General features: G+C 34.3%; 1 protein-coding gene across 1 annotated transcript in view; it reads left to right on the top strand.

The window, feature by feature from the left end:
- Positions 1-27,436, top strand: part of LOC145254614 (uncharacterized) — a 1,033,347-nt gene that overhangs the window by 735,966 nt on the left and 269,945 nt on the right. The window contains exons 29-30 of the mRNA XM_080113229.1: positions 20,309-20,407; positions 24,482-24,519. Of these exons, the coding sequence (XP_079969355.1) occupies positions 20,309-20,407; positions 24,482-24,519 (137 nt within the window). The remainder of the gene's footprint in view (positions 1-20,308; positions 20,408-24,481; positions 24,520-27,436) is intronic.

Genomic DNA, 27,436 nt, shown 5'->3' with positions numbered 1-27,436 from the left:
TATCTACCGCACAAACACGTATGTACACGTGTTTGTCTATCTACACCACAAACATGTATGTACACATGTTTGTCTATGTACACCACAAACATGTATGTACACATGTTTGTCTATCTACACCACAAACATGTATGTACACGTGTTTGTCTATCTACACCGCAAACATGTATGTACAGATGTTTGTCTATCTACACCACAAACATTTATGTACACGTGTTTGTCTATCTACACCACAAACATGTATGTACACGTGTTTGTCTATCTACACCGCAAACATGTATGTACACGTGTTTGTCTATCTACACCGCAAACATGTATGTACACATGTTTATCTACACCGCAAACATGTATGTACACGTGTTTGTCTATCTACACCGCAAACATGTATGTACACGTGTTTGTCTATCTACCCCGCAAACATGTATGTACACGTGTTTGTCTATCTACACTGCAAAACATGTATGTACACGTGTTTGTCTATCTACCCCACAAACACGTATGTACACGTGTTTGTCTATCTACACCACAAACATGTATGTACACATGTTTGTCTATGTACACCACAAACATGTATGTACACATGTTTGTCTATCTACACCACAAACATGTATGTACACGTGTTTGTCTATCTACACCGCAAACATGTATGTACAGATGTTTGTCTATCTACACCACAAACATTTATGTACACGTGTTTGTCTATCTACACAACAAGCATGTATGTACACGTGTTTGTCTATCTACACCACAAGCATGTATGTACACGTGTTTGTCTATCTACACCGCAAACATGTATGTACACGTGTTTGTCTATCTACACCGCAAACATGTATGTACACGTGTTTGTCTATCTACCCCACAAACATGTATGTACACGTGTTTGTCTATCTACACTGCAAAACATGTATGTACACGTGTTTGTCTATCTACCCCACAAACACGTATGTACACGTGTTTGTCTATCTACACCACAAACATGTATGTACACATGTTTGTCTATGTACACCACAAACATGTATGTACACATGTTTGTCTATCTACACCACAAACATGTATGTACACGTGTTTGTCTATCTACACCGCAAACATGTATGTACAGATGTTTGTCTATCTACACCACAAACATTTATGTACACGTGTTTGTCTATCTACACCACAAGCATGTATGTACACGTGTTTGTCTATCTACACCACAAGCATGTATGTACACGTGTTTGTCTATCTACACCACAAACATGTATGTACACGTGTTTGTCTATCTACACCACAAACATGTATGTACAGGTGTTTGTCTATCTACACCGCAAACATGTATGTACACGTGTTTGTCTATCTACACCACAAACATGTATGGACACGTGTTTGTCTATCTACACCACAAACATGTATGTACACATGTTTGTCTATGTACACCACAAACAAGTATGTACACATGTTTGTCTATCTACACCGCAAACATTTATGTACACATGTTTGTCTATCTACACCACAAACATGTATGTACACGTGTTTGTCTATCTACCCCACAAACATGTATGCACACGTGTTTGTCTATCTACACCACAAACATGTATGTACACGTGTTTGTCTATCAACACCACAAACATGTATGTACAGGTGTTTGTCTATCTACACCGCAAACATGTATGTACAGGTGTTTTCTATCTACACCACAAACATGTATGTACACGTGTTTGTCTATCTACCCCACACACATGTATGTACACGTGTTTGTCTATCTACACCACAAACATGTATGTACACGTGTTTTCTATCTACACCGCAAACATGTATGTACAGGTGTTTGTCTATCTACACCACAAACATGTATGTACACATGTTTGTCTATCTACACCACAAACATGTATGTACACGTGTTTGTCTATCTACACCACAAACATGTATGTACACGTGTTTGTCTATCTACACCGCAAACATGTATGTACAGGTGTTTGTCTATCTACACCCCAAACATGTATGTACACGTGTTTGTCTATCTACACCACAAACATGTATGTACACGTTTTTGTCTATCTACAACACAAACATGTATGTACAGGTGTTTGTCTATCTACACCACAAACATGTATGTACACGTGTTTGTCTATCTACACCGCACACATGTATGTACAGGTGTTTGTCTATCTACACCGCAAACATGTATGTACACGTGTTTGTCTATCTACACTGGTGTTTGTCTATCTACACCACAAACATGTATGTACATGTGTTTGTCTATCTACACCGCAAACATGTATGTACAGGTGTTTGTCTATCTACACCGCAAACATGTATGTACAGGTGTTTGTCTTTCTTCATAGCAAACATGTATGTACAGGTGTTTGTCTATCTACACAACAAACATGTATGTACACATGTTTGTCTATCTACACCACAAACATGTATGTACACATGTTTGTCTATCTACACCACAAACATTTATGTACACATGTTTGTCTATCTACACCGCACACATGTATGTACAGGGGTTTTCTATCTACACCGCAAACATGTATGTACACATGTTTGTCTATGTACACCACAAACATGTATGTACACATGTTTGTCTATCTACACCACAAACATGTGTGTACACGTGTTTGTCTATCTACACCGCAAACATGTATGTACAGATGTTTGTCTATCTACACCACAAGCATGTATGTACACGTGTTTGTCTTTCTAAACCACAAGCATGTATGTACACGTGTTTGTCTATCTACACCGCAAACATGTATGTACACGTGTTTGTCTATCTACACCGCAAACATGTATGTACACGTGTTTGTCTATCTACCCCACAAACATGTATGTACACGTGTTTGTCTATCTACACTGCAAAACATGTATGTACACGTGTTTGTCTATCTACACCGCAAACATGTATGTACACGTGTTTGTCTATCTACACCACAAACATGTATGTACACATGTTTGTCTATCTACACCACAAACAGGTATATACACATGTTTGTCTATCTCCACCACAAACATATATGTAAATTAGATGGCAAAATAATAAGTGTCTTTGTAATGTGGTCTACAATCCTATGTGTTTTTATCCATCTATATGGTTGGACCACTTTATCAGCAGAAACAGTTGGGATCATTTCTGTAGTCGCAGTGGTGACAAGGCAGGCGAAGTTTCTCTCTTTACTCTCTTATCTGGTAGCTAGAATAATATACAACACAAATCTCTTATAGCATTGTAAACTTATACATAAGTTACACCGCAAACATGTATGTACACGTGTTTGTCTATCTACACCACAAACAGGTATGTAAAGGTGTTTGGCTATCTACACCGCAAACATGTATGTACAGGTGTTTGTCTATCTACACCACAAACATGTATGTACACATGTTTGTCTATCTACACCACAAACATGTATGTACACATGTTTGTCTATCTACCCCACAAACATGTATGTACACGTGTTTGTCTATCTACACCACAAACATGTATGTACACATGTTTGTCTATCTACACCACAAACATGTATGTACACATGTTTGTCTATCTACACCACAAACATGTATGTACACATGTTTGTCTATCTACATCACAAACATGTATGTACACATGTTTGTCTATCTACCCCACAAACATGTATGTACACACGTTTGTCTATCTACACCACAAACATGTATGTACACGTGTTTGTCTATCTACACCACAAACATGTATGTACATATGTTTGTCTATCTACACCACAAACATGTATGTACACATGTTTGTCTATCTACACCACAAACATGTATGTACACGTATTTGTCTATCAACACCGCACACATGTATGTACAGGTGTTTGTCTATCTACACCGCAAACATGTATGTACACGTGTTTGTCTATCTACACTGGTGTTTGTCTATCTACACCACAAACATGTATGTACACGTGTTTGTCTATCTACACCGCAAACATGTATGTACAGGTGTTTGTCTATCTACACCGCAAACATGTATGTACAGGTGTTTGTCTATCTTTACCGCAAACATGTATGTACAGGTGTTTGTCTATCTACACCACAAACATGTATGTACACATGTTTGTCTATCTACACCACAAACATGTATGTACACATGTTTGTCTATCTACACCGCACACATGTATGTACAGGGGTTTGTCTATCTACACCGCAAACATGTATGTACACATGTTTGTCTATGTACACCACAAACATGTATGCACACATGGTTGTCTATCTACACCACAAACATGTATGTACACGTGTTTGTCTATCTACACCGCAAACATGTATGTACAGATGTTTGTCTATCTACACCACAAACATTTATGTACACGTGTTTGTCTATCTACACCACAAGCATGTATGTACACGTGTTTGTCTATCTACACCACAAACATGTATGTACACGTGTTTGTCTATCTACACCGCAAACATGTATGTACACATGTTTGTCTATCTACACCGCAAACATGTATGTACACGTGTTTGTCTATCTACCCCACAAACATGTATGTACACGTATTTGTCTATCTACACTGCAAAACATGTATGTACACGTGTTTGTCTATCTACACCGCAAACATGTATGTACACGTGTTTGTCTATCTACACCACAAACATGTATGTACACGTGTTTGTCTATCTACACCACAAACATGTATATACACATGTTTGTCTATCTACACCACAAACATATATGTAAATTAGATGGCAAAATAATAAGTGTCTTTGTAATGTGGTCTACAATCCTATGTGTTTTTATCGATCTATATGGTTGGACCACTTTGTCAGCAGAAACAGTTGGGATCATTTCTGTAGTCGCAGTGGTGACAAGGCAGGCGAAGTTTCTCTCTTTACTCTCTTATCTGGTAGCTAGAATAATATACAACACAAATCTCTTATAGCATTGTAAACTTATACATAAGTTACACCGCAAACATGTATGTACACGTGTTTGTCTATCTACACCACAAACATGTATGTAAAGGTGTTTGTCTATCTACACCGCAAACATGTATGTACAGGTGTTTGTCTATCTACACCACAAACATGTATGTACACATGTTTGTCTATCTACACCACAAACATGTATGTACACGTGTTTGTCTATCTACACCGCAAACATGTATGTACACGTGTTTGTCTATCTACACCACAAACATGTATGTACACATGTTTGTCTATCTACACCACAAACATGTATGTACACATGTTTGTCTATCTACCCCACAAACATGTATGTACACGTGTTTGTCTATCTACACCACAACCATGTATGTACACATGTTTGTCTATCTACACCACAAACATGTATGTACACATGTTTGTCTATCTACACCACAAACATGTATGTACACATGTTTGTCTATCTACACCGCAAACACATGTATGTACAGGGGTTTGTCTATCTACACCACAAACATGTATGTACACATGTTTGTCTATGTACACCACAAACATGTATGCACACATGTTTGTCTATCTACACCACAAACATGTATGTACACGTGTTTGTCTATCTACACCGCAAACATGTATGTACAGATGTTTGTCTATCTACACCACAAACATTTATGTACACGTGTTTGTCTATCTACACCACAAGCATGTATGTACACGTGTTTGTCTATCTACACCACAAGCATGTATGTACACGTGTTTGTCTATCTACACCGCAAACATGTATGTACACGTGTTTGTCTATCTACACCGCAAACATGTATGTACACGTGTTTGTCTATCTACCCCACAAACATGTATGTACACGTATTTGTCTATCTACACTGCAAAACATGTATGTACAGGTGTTTGTCTATCTACACCGCAAACATGTATGTACACGTGTTTGTCTATCTACACCACAAACATGTATGTACACATGTTTGTCTATCTACACCACAAACATGTATATACACATGTTTGTCTATCTCCACCACAAACATATATGTAAATTAGATGGCAAAATAATAAGTGTCTTTGTAATGTGGTCTACAATCCTATGTGTTTTTATCCATCTATATGGTTGGACCACTTTATCAGCAGAAACAGTTGGGATCATTTCTGTAGTCGCAGTGGTGACAAGGCAGGCGATGTTTCTCTCTTTACTCTCTTATCTGGTAGCTAGAATAATATACAACACAAATCTCTTATAGCATTGTAAACTTATACATAAGTTACACCGCAAACATGTATGTACACGTGTTTGTCTATCTACACCACAAACAGGTATGTAAAGGTGTTTGGCTATCTACACCGCAAACATGTATGTACAGGTGTTTGTCTATCTACACCACAAACATGTATGTACACATGTTTGTCTATCTACACCACAAACATGTATGTACACATGTTTGTCTATCTACCCCACAAACATGTATGTACACGTGTTTTTCTATCTACACCACAAACATGTACGTACACATGTTTGTCTATCTACACCACAAACATGTATGTACACATGTTTGTCTATCTACACCACAAACATGTATGTACACATGTTTGTCTATCTACATCACAAACATGTATGTACACATGTTTGTCTATCTACCCCACAAACATGTATGTACACACGTTTGTCTATCTACACCACAAACATGTATGTACACGTGTTTGTCTATCTACACCACAAACATGTATGTACATATGTTTGTCTATCTACACCACAAACATGTATGTACACATGTTTGTCTATCTACACCACAAACATGTATGTACACGTGTTTGTCTATCTACACCGCACACATGTATGTACAGGTGTTTGTCTATCTACACCGCAAACATGTATGTACACGTGTTTGTCTATCTACACCGGTGTTTGTCTATCTACACCACAAACATGTATGTACACGTGTTTGTCTATCTACACCGCAAACATGTATGTACAGGTGTTTGTCTATCTACACCGCAAACATGTATGTACAGGTGTTTGTCTATCTTTACCGCAAACATGTATGTACAGGTGTTTGTCTATCTACACCACAAACATGTATGTACACATGTTTGTCTATCTACACCACAAACATGTATGTACACATGTTTGTCTATCTACACCGCACACATGTATGTACAGGGGTTTGTCTATCTACACCGCAAACATGTATGTACACATGTTTGTCTATGTACACCACAAACATGTATGCACACATGGTTGTCTATCTACACCACAAACATGTATGTACACGTGTTTGTCTATCTACACCGCAAACATGTATGTACAGATGTTTGTCTATCTACACCACAAACATTTATGTACACGTGTTTGTCTATCTACACCACAAGCATGTATGTACACGTGTTTGTCTATCTACACCACAAACATGTATGTACACGTGTTTGTCTATCTACACCGCAAACATGTATGTACACATGTTTGTCTATCTACACCACAAAAATGTATGTACACGTGTTTGTCTATCTACCCCACAAACATGTATGTACACGTATTTGTCTATCTACACTGCAAAACATGTATGTACACGTGTTTGTCTATCTACACCGCAAACATGTATGTACACGTGTTTGTCTATCTACACCACAAACATGTATGTACACGTGTTTGTCTATCTACACCACAAACATGTATATACACATGTTTGTCTATCTACACCACAAACATATATGTAAATTAGATGGCAAAATAATAAGTGTCTTTGTAATGTGGTCTACAATCCTATGTGTTTTTATCGATCTATATGGTTGGACCACTTTGTCAGCAGAAACAGTTGGGATCATTTCTGTAGTCGCAGTGGTGACAAGGCAGCCGAAGTTTCTCTCTTTACTCTCTTATCTGGTAGCTAGAATAATATACAACACAAATCTCTTATAGCATTGTAAACTTATACATAAGTTACACCGCAAACATGTATGTACACGTGTTTGTCTATCTACACCACAAACATGTATGTAAAGGTGTTTGTCTATCTACACCGCAAACATGTATGTACAGGTGTTTGTCTATCTACACCACAAACATGTATGTACACATGTTTGTCTATCTACACCACAAACATGTATGTACACGTGTTTGTCTATCTACACCGCAAACATGTATGTACACGTGTTTGTCTATCTACACCACAAACATGTATGTACACATGTTTGTCTATCTACACCACAAACATGTATGTACACATGTTTGTCTATCTACCCCACAAACATGTATGTACACGTGTTTGTCTATCTACACCACAACCATGTATGTACACATGTTTGTCTATCTACACCACAAACATGTATGTACACATGTTTGTCTATCTACACCACAAACATGTATGTACACATGTTTGTCTATCTACACCGCAAACACATGTATGTACAGGGGTTTGTCTATCTACACCACAAACATGTATGTACACATGTTTGTCTATGTACACCACAAACATGTATGCACACATGTTTGTCTATCTACACCACAAACATGTATGTACACGTGTTTGTCTATCTACACCGCAAACATGTATGTACAGATGTTTGTCTATCTACACCACAAACATGTATGTACACATGTTTGTCTATCTACACCACAAACATGTATGTACACATGTTTGTCTATCTACCCCACAAACATGTATGTACACGTGTTTGTCTATCTACACCGCAAACATGTATGTACACGTGTTTGTCTATCTACACCGCAAACATGTATGTACACGTGTTTGTCTATCTACCCCACAAACATGTATGTACACGTATTTGTCTATCTACACTGCAAAACATGTATGTACAGGTGTTTGTCTATCTACACCGCAAACATGTATGTACACGTGTTTGTCTATCTACACCACAAACATGTGTGTATACGTGTTTGTCTATCTACACCACAAACATGTATATACACATGTTTGTCTATCTACACCATAACATATATGTAAATTAGATGGCAAAATAATAAGTGTCTTTGTAATGTGGTCTACAATCCTATGTGTTTTTATCGATCTATATGGTTGGACCACTTTGTCAGCAGAAACAGTTGGGATCATTTCTGTAGTCGCAGTGGTGACAAGGCAGGCGAAGTTTCTCTCTTTACTCTCTTATCTGGTAGCTAGAATAATATACAACACAAATCTCTTATAGCATTGTAAACTTATACATAAGTTACACCGCAAACATGTATGTACACGTGTTTGTCTATCTACACCACAAACATGTATGTAAAGGTGTTTGTCTATCTACACCGCAAACATGTATGTACAGGTGTTTGTCTATCTACACCACAAACATGTATGTACACGTGTTTGTCTATCTACACCGCAAACATGTATGTACACATGTTTGTCTATCTACACCGCAAACATGTATGTACACGTGTTTGTCTATCTACACCGCAAACATGTATGTACACATGTTTGTCTATCTACACCACAAACATGTATGTACACGTGTTTGTCTATCTACACTGCAAACATGTATGTACACGTGTTTGTCTATCTACCCCACAAACATGTATGTACACGTGTTTGTCTATCTACACCATAAACATGTATGTACACGTGTTTGTCTATCTACATCGCAAACATGTATGTACACGTGTTTTCTATCTACACCACAAACATGTATGTACACGTGTTTGTCTATCTACAACACAAACATGTATGTACACATGTTTGTCTATCTACACCACAAACATGTATGTACACATGTTTGTCTATCTACACCACAAACATGTATGTACACGTGTTTGTCTATCTACACCGCAAACATGTATGTACACGTGTTTGTCTATCTACACCACAAACATGTATGTACACATGTTTGTCTATCTACACCACAAACATGTATGTACACATGTTTGTCTATCTACTCCACAAACATGTATGTACACGTGTTTGTCTATCTACACCACAAACATGTATGTACACATGTTTGTCTATCTACACCACAAACATGTATGTACACATGTTTGTCTATCTACACCACAAACATGTATGTACACATGTTTGTCTATCTACACCACAAACATGTATGTACACATGTTTGTCTATCTACACTACAAACATGTATGTACACATGTTTGTCTATCTACCCCACAAACATGTATGTACACATGTTTGTCTATCTACACCACAAACATGTATGTACACGTGTTTGTCTATCTACACCACAAACATGTATGTACACATGTTTGTCTATCTACACCACAAACATGTATGTACACATGTTTGTCTATCTACACCACAAACATGTATGTACACATGTTTGTCTATCTACCCCACAAACATATGTGCACTGGTGTTTGTCTATCTACACCGCAAACATGTATGTACACGTGTTTGTCTATCTACACCGCAAACATGTATGTACAGGTGTTTGTCTATCTACACCGCAAACATGTATGTACAGGTATTTGTCTATCTACACCACAAACATGTATGTACACATGTTTGTCTATCTACACCACAAACATGTATGTACACGTGTTTGTCTATCTACACCGCACACATGTATGTACAGGTGTTTGTCTATCTACACCGCAAACATGTATGTACACGTGTTTGTCTATCTACACCACAAACATGTATGTACACATGTTTGTCTATCTACACCACAAACATGTATGTACACGTGTTTGTCTATCTACACCACAAACATGTATATACACATGTTTGTCTATCTACACCACGAACATAATGTAAATTAGATGGCAAAATAATAAGTGTCTTTGTAATGTGGTCTACAATCCTATGTGTTTTTATCGATCTATATGGTTGGACCACTTTGTCAGCAGAAACAGTTGGGATCATTTCTGTAGTCGCAGTGGTGACAAGGCAGGCGAAGTTTCTCTCTTTACTCTCTTATCTGGTAGCTAGAATAATATACAACACAAATCTCTTATAGCATTGTAAACTTATACATAAGTTTCCCATTGGAAAAGGGGAACTTGAAAAGGAGGTTTAAAACACCACAATCAACTTATCAGTATTAGTGCATTTTGTGAACTGGATATATGAGCTATTCTTAATACTTTTCTTTAAATTATCTTAAAAAAAAAGAAATGAAAATTTATTACAAAACCAATGATGCCTTATATTATTTCCCCCCCCCCCAAATTACATTCTTAAAGCTTGTTAAACAATTTTCTCTTCTTAAATCTTTTAAAATTATCTTGCAAAAATAAAAAGAAAAATGTTTGAAAATTTCCCTTGAAAAATATTACAAATAAAACACTATTACGGTAGGTTGTTTTCTCTTTTTTTTTTCACTATTTTTCATTTACTTCTTTGCCGTTGTTCCCTACTGCTAGTGATTGGATTAATTAACCCTAATCCTAACCCTAATACTAAACCTTAACCCTAAGTCATGCCCCCCCCCGCCCCCGAAAAAATAGTTTTAATCATGCGAGAAAAAATATGTACGGTAGGTTATTGTTGTATTTCATTTTTTTGCTTTTCCATTTTTTTCTTAAAATTGAAATTCATATCCGATAAATGTTATTACTTCCTGTTTGGTAGTGTTTGTAAGATTTGCTCGGCGATGCTAGGCATAATTCGGTAGTTTGCGTCAGGTGCTGGCCAAAGGCGAGTGGACGCTTATATAGGTCCATTTCACACAAAGCTCTAGCACCAACTTATTTGCCAAAGCTAAAGACTTTCCTTCCTACCTCTCTACGTGTCATTTATAACTTCTGTCCATGATTCAACTTCCTGTACACACATCTCTAGTTTTTTATTTAAATACTAATTACATTTTCTATTTAGTTACTTAATTTAAACTTATTTGAAACTAATAGAGAAAGTGGTTCTCTTCTAGTTCAAACAAAATCCGTGGTGTTGTAGTATACCGGGATAGTATATAAACAGTGTAGCTGTATAACGAGCGTATAAAGCTGAATGTGTGTGTGTGTGTGTGTGTGTGTGTGTGTGTGTGTGTGTGTGTGTGTGTGGTCACGAATAGGCTCCTATATGGTTGACTATTTTAAAAAACTGATGAGATGTATATTTAAATGGTGGTGGGGGGGGTCACCAACAATGTGTATTTTTTTAGCATTATTTTATTATTCCGTGTTTTGGTTTTTCATTGAAAATTATGTTTAGATCATTGTAATAACGTTTTTAAATCATTGGAATAGTTTTTAACGCGTTTAAATCATTGAAATAGTTTTTAACGCGTACATATATATATATATATATATATATATATATATATATATATATATATATATATATATATGTACGCGTTAAAAACTATTTCAATGATTTAAAAACTCTGTTCCGTCTGCCTGCTTCCCACCGGACTACAACTTGGATGTGTTCAAGTCCAACGTTAACAAATTCCTAATGAACCGCCCCCTTAAGTAAACACTTCATCAAATCTCCACACTAACGTAATGTACTTGCAATAACCCTTATCCCTGAGTGGCTTCCGGGCCTTGATAAGTGGTGATCACTGCGTAAAAAAAAAACATTATTACAATGATCTAAACATAATTTGTTGCAAATAATTTAGAGCCGATTTAGGATGCTGAAATGATCGGTAGAACAAAGAAACAAATTTCTTCAAATTTTCATTTTGTCAGGATGCTGAAAAGGAAGTTTTTATATAAAATATAAAGCTCATCTCTCGAACAATGCTGAAATTATCATTAGAACAAAGAAATCAGTGAAATAATGCAACTAGTAAAAATTGTGATGCAAGTGAAAAAGTGACCAATAATAAACGAAAGAAATAACGAACTAAAATGAAAATTTTAAGTAAAAAATTAAAAATTAAAATAAAACTTGTTAACTGGAAAATTCAAATGCGATATTCGTTTTTAGCATACCCGAAAGCCTACTAAAGTCGTCATTTAAAGGGAAAATGTTAAGGTGGAAACCAAGTAAAAATTTACCTTTTTTCTAATTACAGAATATTTCATTTTAAATAAGTATTTTTTATATTAGGCTTTTTTTTAAGCAGGTAAACATTTTTCATTGGCTAATCAGCAAACAACTTCTTCATCATTGACTGTTCGAAAGATAAACTTTGTAATCTATATAATTATAAAACTCAGATCGGCTTGCTTGAGCGTTTAAACCGTCCATCCGGTTTGTGACTTCCGGTTTCAAAATATTACTTATTTTATAGCCGCCCTGTCTTAATTAATTATTTTTCATATTAACAATTGAAATTCAAGAATTTTCTTAATTTCTAATTTTTTTCATTAAATTCAGTGAAGACCAAACAGATGCAACACTTTTTTTTTTTTTTGCAAGAGACATTAAGTAAATAAAGTTTAATTTTTTTCTAATTACAATCTGTTTTATGTTAATTAATTTTTTTTCATATTAAAACAAAAAAAAAATTATATTCTTTATTAAATACAGAAAATACTTTCATCATAAACGAAGCTTATTTTTTTTGAAGTAGGTAAACATTTTTCATTGGCTAATAAAATCATCTTCTTTATCATTGGCTGTTCGAAAGATAAGCTTTATAATCTATATAATTTTAAGACCCAGAACCACCCGGTTTGTGACTTCCGGTTTCAAAAAAATTGTTTGCTTACCTATTTTATAGCCGCCCTTTCTTAAGTCCGATATTAAAAGCTACTGCTGTTATTCAAAGCATACACAAAATCAACAATATTTTTTTGTTTTAACTTACTTGAACGTGTTTTCCTTACAAATAAATGTAATTTAACCCCGTTGAGTTAAAAAAACAAACAAACTGATTTAAATATACAATATATAACTATAATCACATTTATAACCATATTTACTGCCTTTAGTAGCGCCCCTTTGGATTCTGACGATATTTTTTGTTCAGGATTTACTTAAAAAATATTTTCTCTTCAAGTAGGAGGAGAGGTAGAAACTTGGTTTTACTAGTGCTGTTAGTAGGGCCTCCTTAATTTTGATTAGTCTTTGCAGTAGTTCTCTGGAGGCTTCTTGAGTTTTTTTTTTCACTTATCACTTAAAAAAAGTTTTCTCAAGACAATAAAAGACAATATAATCTCAAAATCATTTTTTATTTTGAACATTATTCATCTTATCCTTTAAGGGCCAACAGGTAGACTAATTTATTTTAAAATATATTAGATTTCTGGAAAACATTGAAATTTCTTCGTATCAAAAAAGAAATTTGTTCCCTTGTTCTGCTGATCATTTCAGCCTCCTAAATTGGTTGTAAATTATTTGCAGCAAAATGATTTTATTTCTTTAGTAAATGCTAGTTATCTCCCTTAAATAAAGACTACATCCCAAATAAGCCCCCAGCGTTTGGACTCGTATAGTATAGCTTTTCTTTCTTCTTCTTCACAATTAGCAAGTTTCGTTTTTATGAATATGAATATAAACAATGAACAAATAACAGAATTTAACAATATTAAAAAATTGTGACCCGTTGGGTCACTAATTATCTCGGGTTAGATTGTTTACACCAGAAAAATGTGCGTTTACACAGCTAGTTAAAGATAAAAAAATAAGACAAAAATCCAAAATTAGTCTTTTTTTTCTGTGCAGTTTATCTCCCTTTCTTTCTTTCTCTTTTTCCGTCTCTCGAATTTCGGGTTTAATAGTATTACTACTTGTGATGTAGTGATATCGCCTTTTATTTATGATTCCCTATCCAAGCTGTTTATGCTTCCTTAATTTTTTTTAATTAACTTTAATTAATTATAAACAGGGAGAGAGAGAGAGAGAGAGAGAGAGAGAGAGAGAGAGAGAGAGAGAGAGAGAGAGAGAGAGAGAGAGAGTATGTGTGTGATAGACGCGAGATTGTGATAAATACTCTATAAAATAAAGTTTGTTTGGGTTCAATAACATAGAGAGAGTGAAAATGATAAATAGAAATTTAGTAAGAAATTGATCACTTAATGAGTTAATTGCAAATTGAAAGTAAATAAAGTACTTAAAATGGAATTTATTTTTCACAGATAACACAATCTGAAAACTAGGGAATATTTTAACATATATTTTATATGATTAAAATATATAAGAAAAAAGGCCTTGGGGAAACAACCGTCAATTAACTCAGCTTTAGTATAATAATAGATATCCTCTATCCTTATATCGGTTATGGGCTTTCTTTCCTTTATTTTAAACTAAATACCTTCTGTTTCAACATTTACTTGAATTAACTGGATTTGCCAGGCTGCCTGATGTCTTCCACACCACTGGCTACAATACATTTGCATTCGATTCTTGTTCTATTCTTCTCTGTATTATTCCCAGTTGCCTAACAGTATTGTCTTCATATTGTCATGGTGGTCTTCTGAGTAGTCATTTCCTGTCCCTTTGATACCACTCAACAACTGAATAACTTCACCTGTTATCAGAATTTCTGCTTCCGGTACTCCGTGATCAGATATCCTTCACTCCATTCCATTCCTGAACTATCTTGCTTTGAAAGTTCTCAAGCAACAACATTCCTTCAATAGACATTTTCATAGGTCTTGTAATAATACTGTTTCTGGCAAAATATTTGGATTTTCTCTAAGTTTTACCAAACTCTACTGAAGACAGTAGTATGGGATTTCTGCATAGAACTCATAAAGATCATGTCTTGGTATTGTCTGCTCTGCACGAATGCTCCATGTTGCTCACACTGTTTTTTACCATGTAGTACTGCAGGTATTCAGTTCCAACACTGAGAACAGCAAGGCTCAGCAGTTGTATACGAAGTCAGGGAAGGTTTTACCCAAAACACATAAAAGAATAACACAGAAAAAATGTTGCTACTTTTATCCGTTGATATACAGTTCCAAACGTGACGCATCTTTGTTTGCAACATGCATGTTGACTCCTCCTGGAATTTCAACAGATCTCTGTTTGCCTGCTCGCTCTAAGCCTTTCACCTTGTCATGGCCCCTACCATAGTGAGAAAATGTTGGACTTTAAGGGGAGGAACCGTTTTTTATGTTCACCCAAACAAGTCACATTATTACTGAGAAATCAGGGACTCATTAAGGTGGCATCCTAAGTGGGTAGTTGTGCAGCAAAAGGTTTGTTTGCATTACATTTAAAGTTTTGCATGTTGGTACAGTCGAGGAAATAGGGAGCCAGAGAGAATTCCTAAAGTAAACAGGTCAAAGGAAGAAGTTATTACAGTTAAAAGCTTTCCAGCATCTCCTGACCTCTACAGTGACAGGGACAGAATCGAATTGGTTGGAGGTATTCACATTGAAGAGGGACTGTATGCTGAATAAAAAGTAAAAGACTGTCAACTAGGGTAATGCAATGTTAACGACTTCCGCTTGTTCGAACACTCTAGATTGTCTAATGTATTCGTGTATCGTCGCAGGAACAAACAAATAAAAATAAGTCAGAAAGAAAAGAAAACAGACTCGACATTTTTTAAAGTGCAAACGAAATGCATTTATTCGTGGTTCTTCCGAAGCAACACATTTCATTATAATTACAAAGTCTTTTTGCACACGCATATGCTTTTTAAAAGTCTCGTTTACTGTCATGCTGGCGATAGCGCTTTCTCACCATCGATTTTCACACATCCATCTTCCCAGCATGCAACGTGCATCTCACAACCACATGGTGTATTTTTATCTCCTTTTCTTGTGGCGCAAGCTCACACACATTTACTAATTTGCATATGTGCTTTAATGGCTGCTGATGTTATACTTTCGCTAGTCAACCATCTCTTGTCTACTGCTGATCTTTCTGCATGGCACATGTACGTTCTTCCCCAAAAATTTCCTTACAAGAATTTTAATTAAACCTGTCTGAAGTAATAAAAGAAAACAAGAAAATAAAACTCAAATGTTCTCACAATTAAATCCAAATAATATAATGTATGATTAAAAATGTCTTCGTGTATAGTCTGTTCGTCATTTCCATTTTATACGTTTTTTGTCCAGTCATAAATTCCTTCTTTTTTTTTTATTCTTTAAACAAAAGAATTCTTCTAACTATTTAAATGCAACGTTTTAATACGTGGAAAAGGGGGAAACAACTCAGTTAATTCTTAAAATAGTGAGAACATTATTTTTGTCAAATTTTTTGAGAAATTTCATAAAATCAGTGTTCAACAGTTTCAGTCTAGTTTTACAAGAACAAAGTTTTGTTACAAATATTTTACAAAGCCACTTAAATCATTGCAAGACCAAATCAGAGTTTGAATATTCTTTGATGTTTATTGGTTCTGAATCTGACTGAAATGGGATATTTTTATTTTAGTAATAAAGTCAGTTGACAGTCTTCATAACACATATGTTCTACTGTTAATTTTGTTCCAAGATACATTTATACATATATTTTTTCGTGTGAGTTTTTTTCTTTTTCCGCACAATTTTTTTCTTATTCTCTTACATCAAACCTCAATTCTGTCTCACCACCATATCAGTCATAACAATTATATCTCTCCTTGCTAGTTTGATAGATTTTTACGTCAATAGCTCAAATAGTTTTTTTTTTTTGTTAAAATTTCCTCTTTGAAATCGTTGACGAAACTAGTTATCATACTTTTCCCTAATCCTACCATTTCTTTTTTCTTTATTGCTCAGTTATTTTTAACAAGATTATTTGAGAGATCACTTTTTGTTTCTTCACACTACGCTTGCCATTTATTTCAAAATAAAAACGACTTAAAATGTTAATGTTCCAGTGTTCAATATGTAACTGAATCCATGTAGCAAAATAGTGACAAGTAAAAGCACCAAATACGGTTAAAAACCTCGCAAGTAAAACAAAACTATTTATAAGTTTCTCAGCATAGCCCGTGTTAAGAATGAGTCTGTTTTTTTTTCAGTTTCTTATTAAGAAAAAGTAAAAATGAAAAAAGTACAATGTCTTAATATTTAATAATCCTTTTTTGTAATCGCAGGGTTAAATGTCAAATATAAACAACCCACAAGCTTAGACAAATATATAGAAATAATGTCAGATTTATTTTTATTTTCTTAGTACTTACTTTAGTATTATATTTACCTTTTCACGTGTTATAATTGTTTAAACAGTTATTCCAATCTTGAAAACGTCAAGTCAAGTATTTAAAATTTAAAATTTTAGTAATCCATAAAATTAAACTGGAGATACCACTTAAACAGTTCAAACAAAAATTATAAAAATATGTTCAAGTCAAAATAGTTTATTCTAAAGTCCTCTCTAAAAAAAAACAAGCTATTTGCTACGTTAAATGAGGATGAAGCAATACCCCTTATACTAATGCATAACCGACCTGTAAGAAAAGAACTTTTGTCTTTAACTCTAAAACAATATTGACAGCAAACCACGGTCCTTACAAAACATCCTTGACCAAGAAGAAAATATGATTGGCAGTATTGAAGAAAATTCGAAAGTGGGTAGACAAGAAGAAAAAAAAAAAAGAACACTGTACTCATCGATTTTTTTTGTAAAGTTTTTTCCTCGGCCTGGTTTGTTTTTACGTCCCTGTTTTTTTGAGACTGCATTTTTCGTGGTCACGTTTATTTTTTATTTATTTGTTTTCCATTTTGAGCCTTTTTTGGTAAAAAGGCCTGGTTGCGGTATCCAAAATGGGCTATGGGCATTTGTTACACAATCATTGAGAACTGTGATAAGAAATAGATCTAGAAGTGAGGCTTGTTGATTTTGTCGATCTAAGAGACAGGTCAGAGATATAACTATCTGTGATAGAGAAGGCAATATAAAGAAGCTATGTGTTATGCTACCAACTGCGTCTGTGTAAGTAGAGAAACCAAGCCAATTACTGTGGTGGACATTAAAGTAACCAAACACATGTACTTGCGCGCTACTATCAAGGAAGAGTGCTGTATCTATGCTGTCAGAGACATGGTCGATTAGGGTACTGTCTTGGGTGGAGGGGGAAGGGTGGAGAAAATATAAGTAGCTAACGCAACATTGCGGGGTAAATCTAAAGCACATGAAGGCCTGGAAGTCTGATTCTAGTTTTATTCTCTAGTCAAGGGGAGGGCGTTTCGACTATAGACTCCATGTATGTATATATATCTGTCTGAGTCCTTACGGCAAAGTGGGAGATAACCAGGTATGTTAAAATGGGTAGAGGAGATGAGTGTAGGCTAATTTCACTTAGTGCCAAGATATCCGGGGAGTTTGCTGGGGAGAAATGATTCAACATCATCTAACTTAGTTTTAAGTCCGTCCATGTATGGAGTATTGTTGTCACATTTGGGCTGGTGCATCTGCTACTTGTCTCTAAGTCCTGGACAGGGTTCGAAAGAGAGTATCCAACCTAATATGTCCCGAACTGTCAGCTAGGCTTCAGCCTCTGTCCCACTGACGAAATGTTGCATTCCTCTGCCTATTTTACAGGTATTTTAATAGTAGATGTTCTTGTACCCCCTTGACGTAAATACACCCAACAAACCCAACAAGCAGCAAAATCCCACCCCTACACAGTAGAAATCCCCAGATGCCAGAAAGCCTTTTACTCTAATAGTTTCTTCCCCAGAACCGCTAGACTTTGGAATTCTCTTCCGGGTTCCTGCTTCCCTGACTGTACTAACATGTAGAAGTTCAAGTGTAATATAAACAGGCATCTTGCTGTTCAACTCCCTACATATTATCCCTGCAATTATGTCCCAGATAGTAGCCCCCTACATCAAAGTGGCACTGTGCTTTTTTTGTAGTGAAAATGCAATAAAAAAAATATGAATGTAACGTTGCAGGAATAATCAAACAAAAATAAATAGGAAAGAAACAACATTTCGAATCGGTATATTTTTTTAAGTGCAAATGGTATGCATTTATTCGTGGTTCTTCCAAAACAACGCATTTCATTATATTTCTAAAAATATTTTTGCACACACATGATTTTTAAAAGTTTCAGTCGCTGCCACCTCGACTTCACATGCCCATCTTCACCAGCATGCAGTTTCTATCTCCCGACCATGTAGCGTATTTATCTTTCCTTTTCTTGTGATGCAAGCTCGCGCGTACCTGCTAATTTGCATACGTCCTTTAATGGCTGCTGTTATTAATACCTTTGCTAGCCAGTCAACTCTCGGCTGCTGTTGATCCTTTCACAGGCACTCAGACGTGCTCCATTACATTCGCCCGAATTTGGCGTTTAATACTTCTTAATTCCCTTCATTCCTGAGGTAAAAAGCTTAGCAAATGGAGCAAAAGGTGGCTTCATGACTAGGTTCGAATCTCATACCCGGCAGGAATTGTCCTCTCTTATATTGATGATTGCATAAGCATGAAACACTAGTGTCTGTAGGTATAAAGAATAATTATTGTTTACTATATATATATATATATATATATATATGAGAGAGAGAGAACCTATAGGTATAAAGAATAATTATTGTTTTATTATAATTACACACACACACACACATATATATGAAAGAACGTGAGAGAGAGAGAATCTATATTTTTTTGGATGCATTCATATTTGCTTTCATTTCTGTTATTTTATTTGAGTTTTTTCTTTTATTTTACAGAAAATTTGGTTTGAGATTGATTCACTCACAAAAAAATTGATGTACTCTCCGAATAATTGGTTATTTATTACTTGCAGACGAGGAATACTTTATCGGAAGGTAAAGTGGGTAGAAACTCGTTTTTTTCTCTTACTTTTTTACATGCATATATATATATATATATATATATATATATATATATATATATATATATAGACTTGAACGACATAATGCTTGAAATTGTCGAACTGGACATGGAAACAATTGTAACGTAAATTGAAATACACTTTTTGTTGCCACCAACACCTTGTTTTGAAGTCTTGTTTTTGCTTACACAGTATATATATATATATATATATATATATATATATATATATATATATATATATATATATATATAAAAAAGCATACATAGAAACCTTTTCAGTCTATTTTTTTACAATTTTAATCTGAACTTCTAAGATTAAAAAACTATCATCAGAGAAATTAAGAACTATAATATTTTCTTCCGTCTTTTTTTTAAATCGTTAGATTTTGTAGTGCATAGTACTAAGTAATATAGTAAGCACTGTTGATATGGAATACAAAATTAAAAAAATTAACGGTGGGCTTTCTATTACTTAACACATACGCGCTCGATCGGCTTCTTCTACTGTATCGGACATTTAAACCTTATACTTCACCAACATCTGAAGAAGACGTGCCAAGCCTTGCCATCATCACACCACATAAAAAGAAAAAGAAAATGCATTTTTCTGATGAAGATTCTGTTATGAGCATATTTTCTGATGCCAAAACCGATTTCTTAAATTATCTTTTTTATTTGATTTTGGTTTAAGAAATATCTTCCACTGCTTGTAGTAATAATAAAATAATAAATATTTATTGATTTAAACTTCAAGTAAGAGTAAAATCTCTAGACCCCCCCCCCTCACAAGTGTGTTTTTATGTTTGTGAAAATAGAGATTTATAAAGAATCGGAATTGGAATCGGTAATTGTATCGGAATCGGGAATTTAGTACGGAATCGGTAATTGTATCGGAATCGGGAAAAATATTGGAATCGTCCCATCACTAATAAATATATCATGTAATATAATAATGTATTAATTACGGCACAATCATGTTGACACACAGGTTCTCGCCAGATCACCGAAGTTAAGCAACGATGAACCTGGCCAGGACTAGATGGGTGACCATTTGGGAAAGCTAGGCGCTGTATGCACCGTGCCGAGTCGTAGAAATTTACAGCTTTTAACTCATAGGAGTAACATACACCCCCGAATCAAGACGGAAAGCAACTTTGAAACTGTCGTCTTTATTTGTCTTCTCGAGATCACCATAACTATACAATTTGGAGAGCCGCGGTCGCCAACGCTGTTACAACAGCAGGGCCACTGCATGCATGCAAATATATCATGAGGTATTATAATTTGAAGTCTAAGAAAGTCGAAATGAGATGATGTTTTTTTTTCTTTAAAAGAAATGTTTATTTATGTTTAAAGTTATGAAGCACGCTTTCGCCTCGAACGGTGTTTTTCAAGCGATTTCTTTTTGTTAATCATTTTTTTACCTCCTGGCGATGTAAATATCTCTATGGGTAGCAATCCGTTGGGATGTTTAGGTTGAAGAACTTTTAAAGTCTCTTTAAATGCAAGCACGCGGCTCACGTAACAATGTTATAAGAAAAAAGATGACACTTTTTTAAAAGTGAATATTACAATTAGAAAAGTCAAACCGTTATATGCTTTTTTTTTTCATTAAAAGAAATATTTGTTTGACTTTAACCCTTTATGACCTGGAGGACCAACCTGGGGTGTTCTACAAAAACGGTCTCCAGATCTGCATCAAATGATGGGAGAAATGCATAACTCTGGGTGGTTCCTATGTAGAAAAAGACTAATAACTGTGCCAAGTTTCGTTGCTCTACTGCTATGGGAAGTGGGTCAGGGGTATTACTTATTGCACACCCCTCGTATGACCTAGTTCAATTAATCCGTTCAGTCGTAAATAAATTAATATTACGGCTTAAATAAAGTAGTTTCCTTGCTCTACTGCTATAGGAAGTGGGTCAGGGGTATTACTTATTGCACACCCCTCGTATGACCTAGTTCAACTAATCCGTTCAGTCGTAAATAAATTAATATTACGGCTTAAATAAAGTACGAATTGATTTAAACACGCCTTGTTTGTATTAGTTCAGTATTTCTTTTTTTTATTGAAATTTTTTTTTTCCAATTTGAAGACAGTCATAGTATCACTACCCTTTAAGCTAACTAAAATTAACAATAAATATTTTTAAATCATAATTCAGGTAAGAAAGGGTTAAAAATAGAAAGCAAGCTTTCGCCTCAGTCCAGGCTTTTTTCAAGTACATATCGTTTTGGCTTTTCTAAATTCAAATTTTAATATTCATTTCATAACGACATTTTAAAAAAAGTATCATCTTATTTCTTATATTATAAGGAGTCAACTGATAGTCTCCATTTGGATTATTGAATTATAAATTGTCCACAATGATTATATTAGAAGAGTTTGGTATGTTTCGTCCTGGCCGATTTGGTGTGACCGTTTCGGCTTGGCCGATCCGGCATAGCTGATATGGCATGTGGCTAATCCGCTTAGTCGTTATAGTCAATTTTTTAAAATATTTTTGAAATTAATTCAGTAAACGAAGATATTTTTTCTTTATTAAATTGAAATAAAATTATTAAAAAGAAAAAAAAATTAATTTGATTAAAAAAACGCTTCAAAATAACCGTGTTTATTTAAAACACAACACAAAAATAGACAACAAATTCATATTTTTATATTGTGTTCTTAATTAAAAAAAAATTAATAATATTTTAAAGTTTTTGATACTTAAAAAGTTAATGATAGAATACTTTTGCAAAAACATGATTTTTTTCCTTAAAAAAAAAACAATTAAAATTGATACAAACATTAAAAACTTCGAACACAACACAAAGAAAAACAACAACTTTCAGTCAAGATTATATTTTCATATTGTTTTTCTTAATTAAAAAAAAAAGAACTTAAACATATTTTATAAGTTTTTAATCCTTAAAAAATTAATTAGAAAATGATTAGCTTAAAAGAGTTTTACAAAACCAGTTAAAATAATATATTTTTTCATAATTAAAAAAAAAATATTATAAAATCTTATTATAAATTTTCCTTGTGTGTGTGTGTGTGTGTGTGTGTGTGTGTGTGTGTGTGTGTGTGTGTGTGTGTGTGTGTGTCTGTCTGTGACGCGGTTTATCTCAGCCAGGCAAGGTAGGTACCGAAATGAAGCTTAAAACCCAGCGGATGTTTTAGTGATATTTATATCCATGTTTGGTCTATGGAAATGCAAAAAATAAATAAATAAATAAATAAAAAATAACGATTTACTAAACAACGTTTTATTTACTGGATATTTTTCCGGTACCAGCTGGGCAAACTTGGGTTCTTGTCTTTATAAAAATGTGATTCGCATGGTCGACACTGAATTGTCCTTCCGCCGAATCGGCCATTTTGTCTAATCGGCTGAAAATAACATAATACTCGCATGCACATGTCTCAAGTAAGTTTTTTTCTTTTTTATTTTGTTTTACTTCATTTTATTAAAGAAATTTAACGTTATGTTTAATACCGGGCAACGCCGGGTATATCTTTTAGTATATCTATAAAAGTGAGAATGTGTGTGTGAGGGAATACTTCTCAACCTATATACTCAACGAATTTTTAATTTTTTTAAAGAACGTGTCAAGCTGGCCTAATGGTTATCGCATTTGACTCACTGCCATTAGGTTTTGGCTTCAATCTCAGCTCGAGTATTTTTTTTACTTACAAGAAGTGAACTTTTTAGAAAAAACATCACACTCGCATGCACATGTCTCAGTTTCTTTGTTTTTTTTTTTTTACTTCATTTTCAAGGAATTTAACGTTACGTTTAATACCAGATAGCGCCGGGTACATCTTCTAATATATATATATATATATATATATATATATATATATATATATATATATATATATATATATATATATATAATTGGAATTTCTAATAGCCGTCCAGCACATGCCCACATGGAAAACAGATAGTAAAATGATGATGACGACGACGAGAATTACAATGATGATGATGACTTTTGTAGCAAATACACTAAAGTTAGCAGAACTAAGTCGATGTCTGTTTTACTTTTTTTTTCAGGTTGGGGAAATCAATAGATCCTTTGAAGATCTGGAAAAGTAAGTAAAACAAAAGGATGTTATTTATCCTTTTTTTTATATTATTTCGTCGCCATTTTGTTTTTGTTGTAAAGTTAGGTAAATCTGTATTTTTCCTTTTTACTTTAAAAAGAATAATAATATTTTTGGAAAAATAAAAGACTTTCAAAAGGAGATCGCATAAGAGACAGGAGTAACGTTCGAGATCACGTTAAAAGCGTGAATATCGTTCGAGATCACATTAGATGAATGAATAACGTTCAGGATCACGTTCGAGACGTGGGTGACGTTACGGTCGTAACGATGGGGAAATAAATGTCCCCAACAGCAAAAAAAGTCAGTTGAAATTCTTTTTTATTTTTGGTCGCCTTTGCGATTGAGATTACAACGTGTTGGTTCCCGGACAACGTTATACATAACTCTATCTCCTCACAAAACTACATGTAAGTAAGTCATGCAAAAAGTAATTACAAGTTCTACACAACTGAGCCACATTGGGTAGACACACACACACACACACACACACACACACACATATATTTAAATGCAGTCTTGAGGTGTTCAAAAGTAGGAACTAATGAATATAATGAGGTTGTTAGATAGTGCTCGATAACAAGGGCTAAATATTTTTTATATTATTTATTCGAAGGTAAACAGTTACATTTGGTCGCTACAAACAGCCATCTGTTTCTGTCAATGAGACTTCGTCAGGTGACCCTGAACATTCGAAGCTATAGAAAAAAGAAAAGACTGAGCTCAGTCTTTTCTTTTTTTCTATAGCGTCGAATGGTTCAGGGTAACCTGACGAAGTCTCATTGACAGAAACAAATGGCTGTTTGTAGCGACCAAATGTAACTGTTTACCCTGGATATATATATATATATATATATATATATATATATATATATATATATATATACTAGAAAAAGTACCCGTCGTTGACTGGGTTAAAAAACAGCCTATAGAAAATGGACTCTGATTTATGAAAGTATGATAGGTTATGAAAAGGAAGGGTTGTAAAGAGATAGCTTCGAATTTGGGAGTATCAAAACCAAAGCAAAATATGATGAAAGTAAAACTAAAATAGATAAACCCCATAATTTATTATACCATACCTGTTCACACTGAAACACTTATCACAATATTCTGTGGATCTATATTAAAAAAAACTTTGTTAAACTTTATGACATATTTACATTCTATGGAGGTCAAGCGCGAACGAACACCCCATAATTTTATTATATCATATTTCTTCAAACTGAAACATAATTATCAAAGTATACTTACGCAGATAGATATGAAAAGTCTTTATTAAAGTTTGTACCTATTTCCACTTTATGAAGGTCAGACACAAACGCAGACCCTACAATTTTATTATATCATCCCTATTTAAGTTAAAACATACTTATCAAAGTATTATTATGTACATCTATATCAAAACACTTGTAAACGTTTTTTTAAATTTTTTATTTCCATACTTTGTGGACCAGGCGCGTACACAGACTCCACACTTTTAATGAATCATCATTATGCCAGATCAAACATACCCATTCCTGTGTCTCAATACATCTTCTATCATTATATGTGATCAGTTTTCTATAATAGTCAACCATATAGGAGCCTATTCGTGACCAGACACACACACAGACGTTCAGCTTTATATATATATATATATATATATATATATATATATATATATTATTCATATATGCACCTCATTTCATTGCCACCTGGGCATAAGGGACTACTATTTGGGACCATGCTAAAGGAGATAAGCGAAATGTTGGGTTATATTACATGTGAACTTCTGCATGTCAGTACAGTCAGGGAAGGATGTAACAGGGAGGGGATTCCAAAGTCTAGCAGCCTGAGAGAAGAAACTATTAGAGTAGAAGTTTTTCCAGCGTTTAGATACCTCTACAGTAAAAGGGTGCACTTGCTAAACAGGTTTAAACTCGGTGAGGGCATAGCACACGTGGTATGGCACAGTTGTACCTTAGTTTTCCTTGAATGCGAATCAGATTGAAAAGGAATGTTTATGTAATGAACTCATATTCATTTTTCTTGCTATTTCAATTCATGAAAAGATTTTGTGTTCATCATAGATATTAAAAAATAACACAAACTGGTATATCTTGTGGCTATTTTTTTTATATATGTGGTTTAAATCTAAGGTTTTTGAAATTTTTCTTTAGTTTTATAATTTATTTCATAGTATATTAATATCAACAAGCTACAAGTGATTCAAACTGGTCAGCAGGGACTGTAGATATATCTTGAACCAGCAGAATAATTATGTTTTACAAAACATTATAAATATTTTTGTATTAGAGTGTATAAACTAACCGTGTTTGTAACATAACAGAGTGCTAATATTTAAAATCAACGGATAAAACAAACAATTCAGATTGTGTATGTTTGGTTTACAAATAACACTGCTTTAGCAGTCAACCGGTGTCGCTTGAAATGTGTCCCCTTTATGTTTCTCGGCCTCCGGTGCCCTTATTCCATACTTCGTCAATTAAATGTAACTATCATTCAAACACGGTAGTGTTTGAATATATGGTTAAGTGCCAGTTTTAGGCATTTAGAACTGTTTTAAAGCTTCACCGCTCACTCATTTTTCAACTAAATTTCAAACAATTATTACAGTTTATAGATCACCTTCTCAGCTATAGTCTGAAAAAGAAAATTTGAATTTTTGTTCAGTAAAACAAAAGTTATGATCAATTTTCTGGTGTTCAGACTCGGGAAAATATGTAAGGAGGTGAGGGACGCTTTTTATGACTGGTTTTCATAGCAACCACGTCGCCTCAGCGACTCCCATTGTTACTGATTCAGTAATGAAAGCATGAAAGGGAGATAATTGGTGGAATTTTATTGAAAGCAGACGAATGATATATATATATATATATATATATATATATATATATATATA

Source organism: Euprymna scolopes, chromosome 3, assembly GCF_053919585.1.
Source record: "Euprymna scolopes isolate OS-2025 chromosome 3, ASM5391958v1, whole genome shotgun sequence".
Lineage (NCBI taxonomy): Eukaryota > Metazoa > Mollusca > Cephalopoda > Sepiida > Sepiolidae > Euprymna > Euprymna scolopes.
Note: the sequence above shows the minus strand (reverse complement) of the source record. Positions and strands in the feature narration are given on the sequence as shown.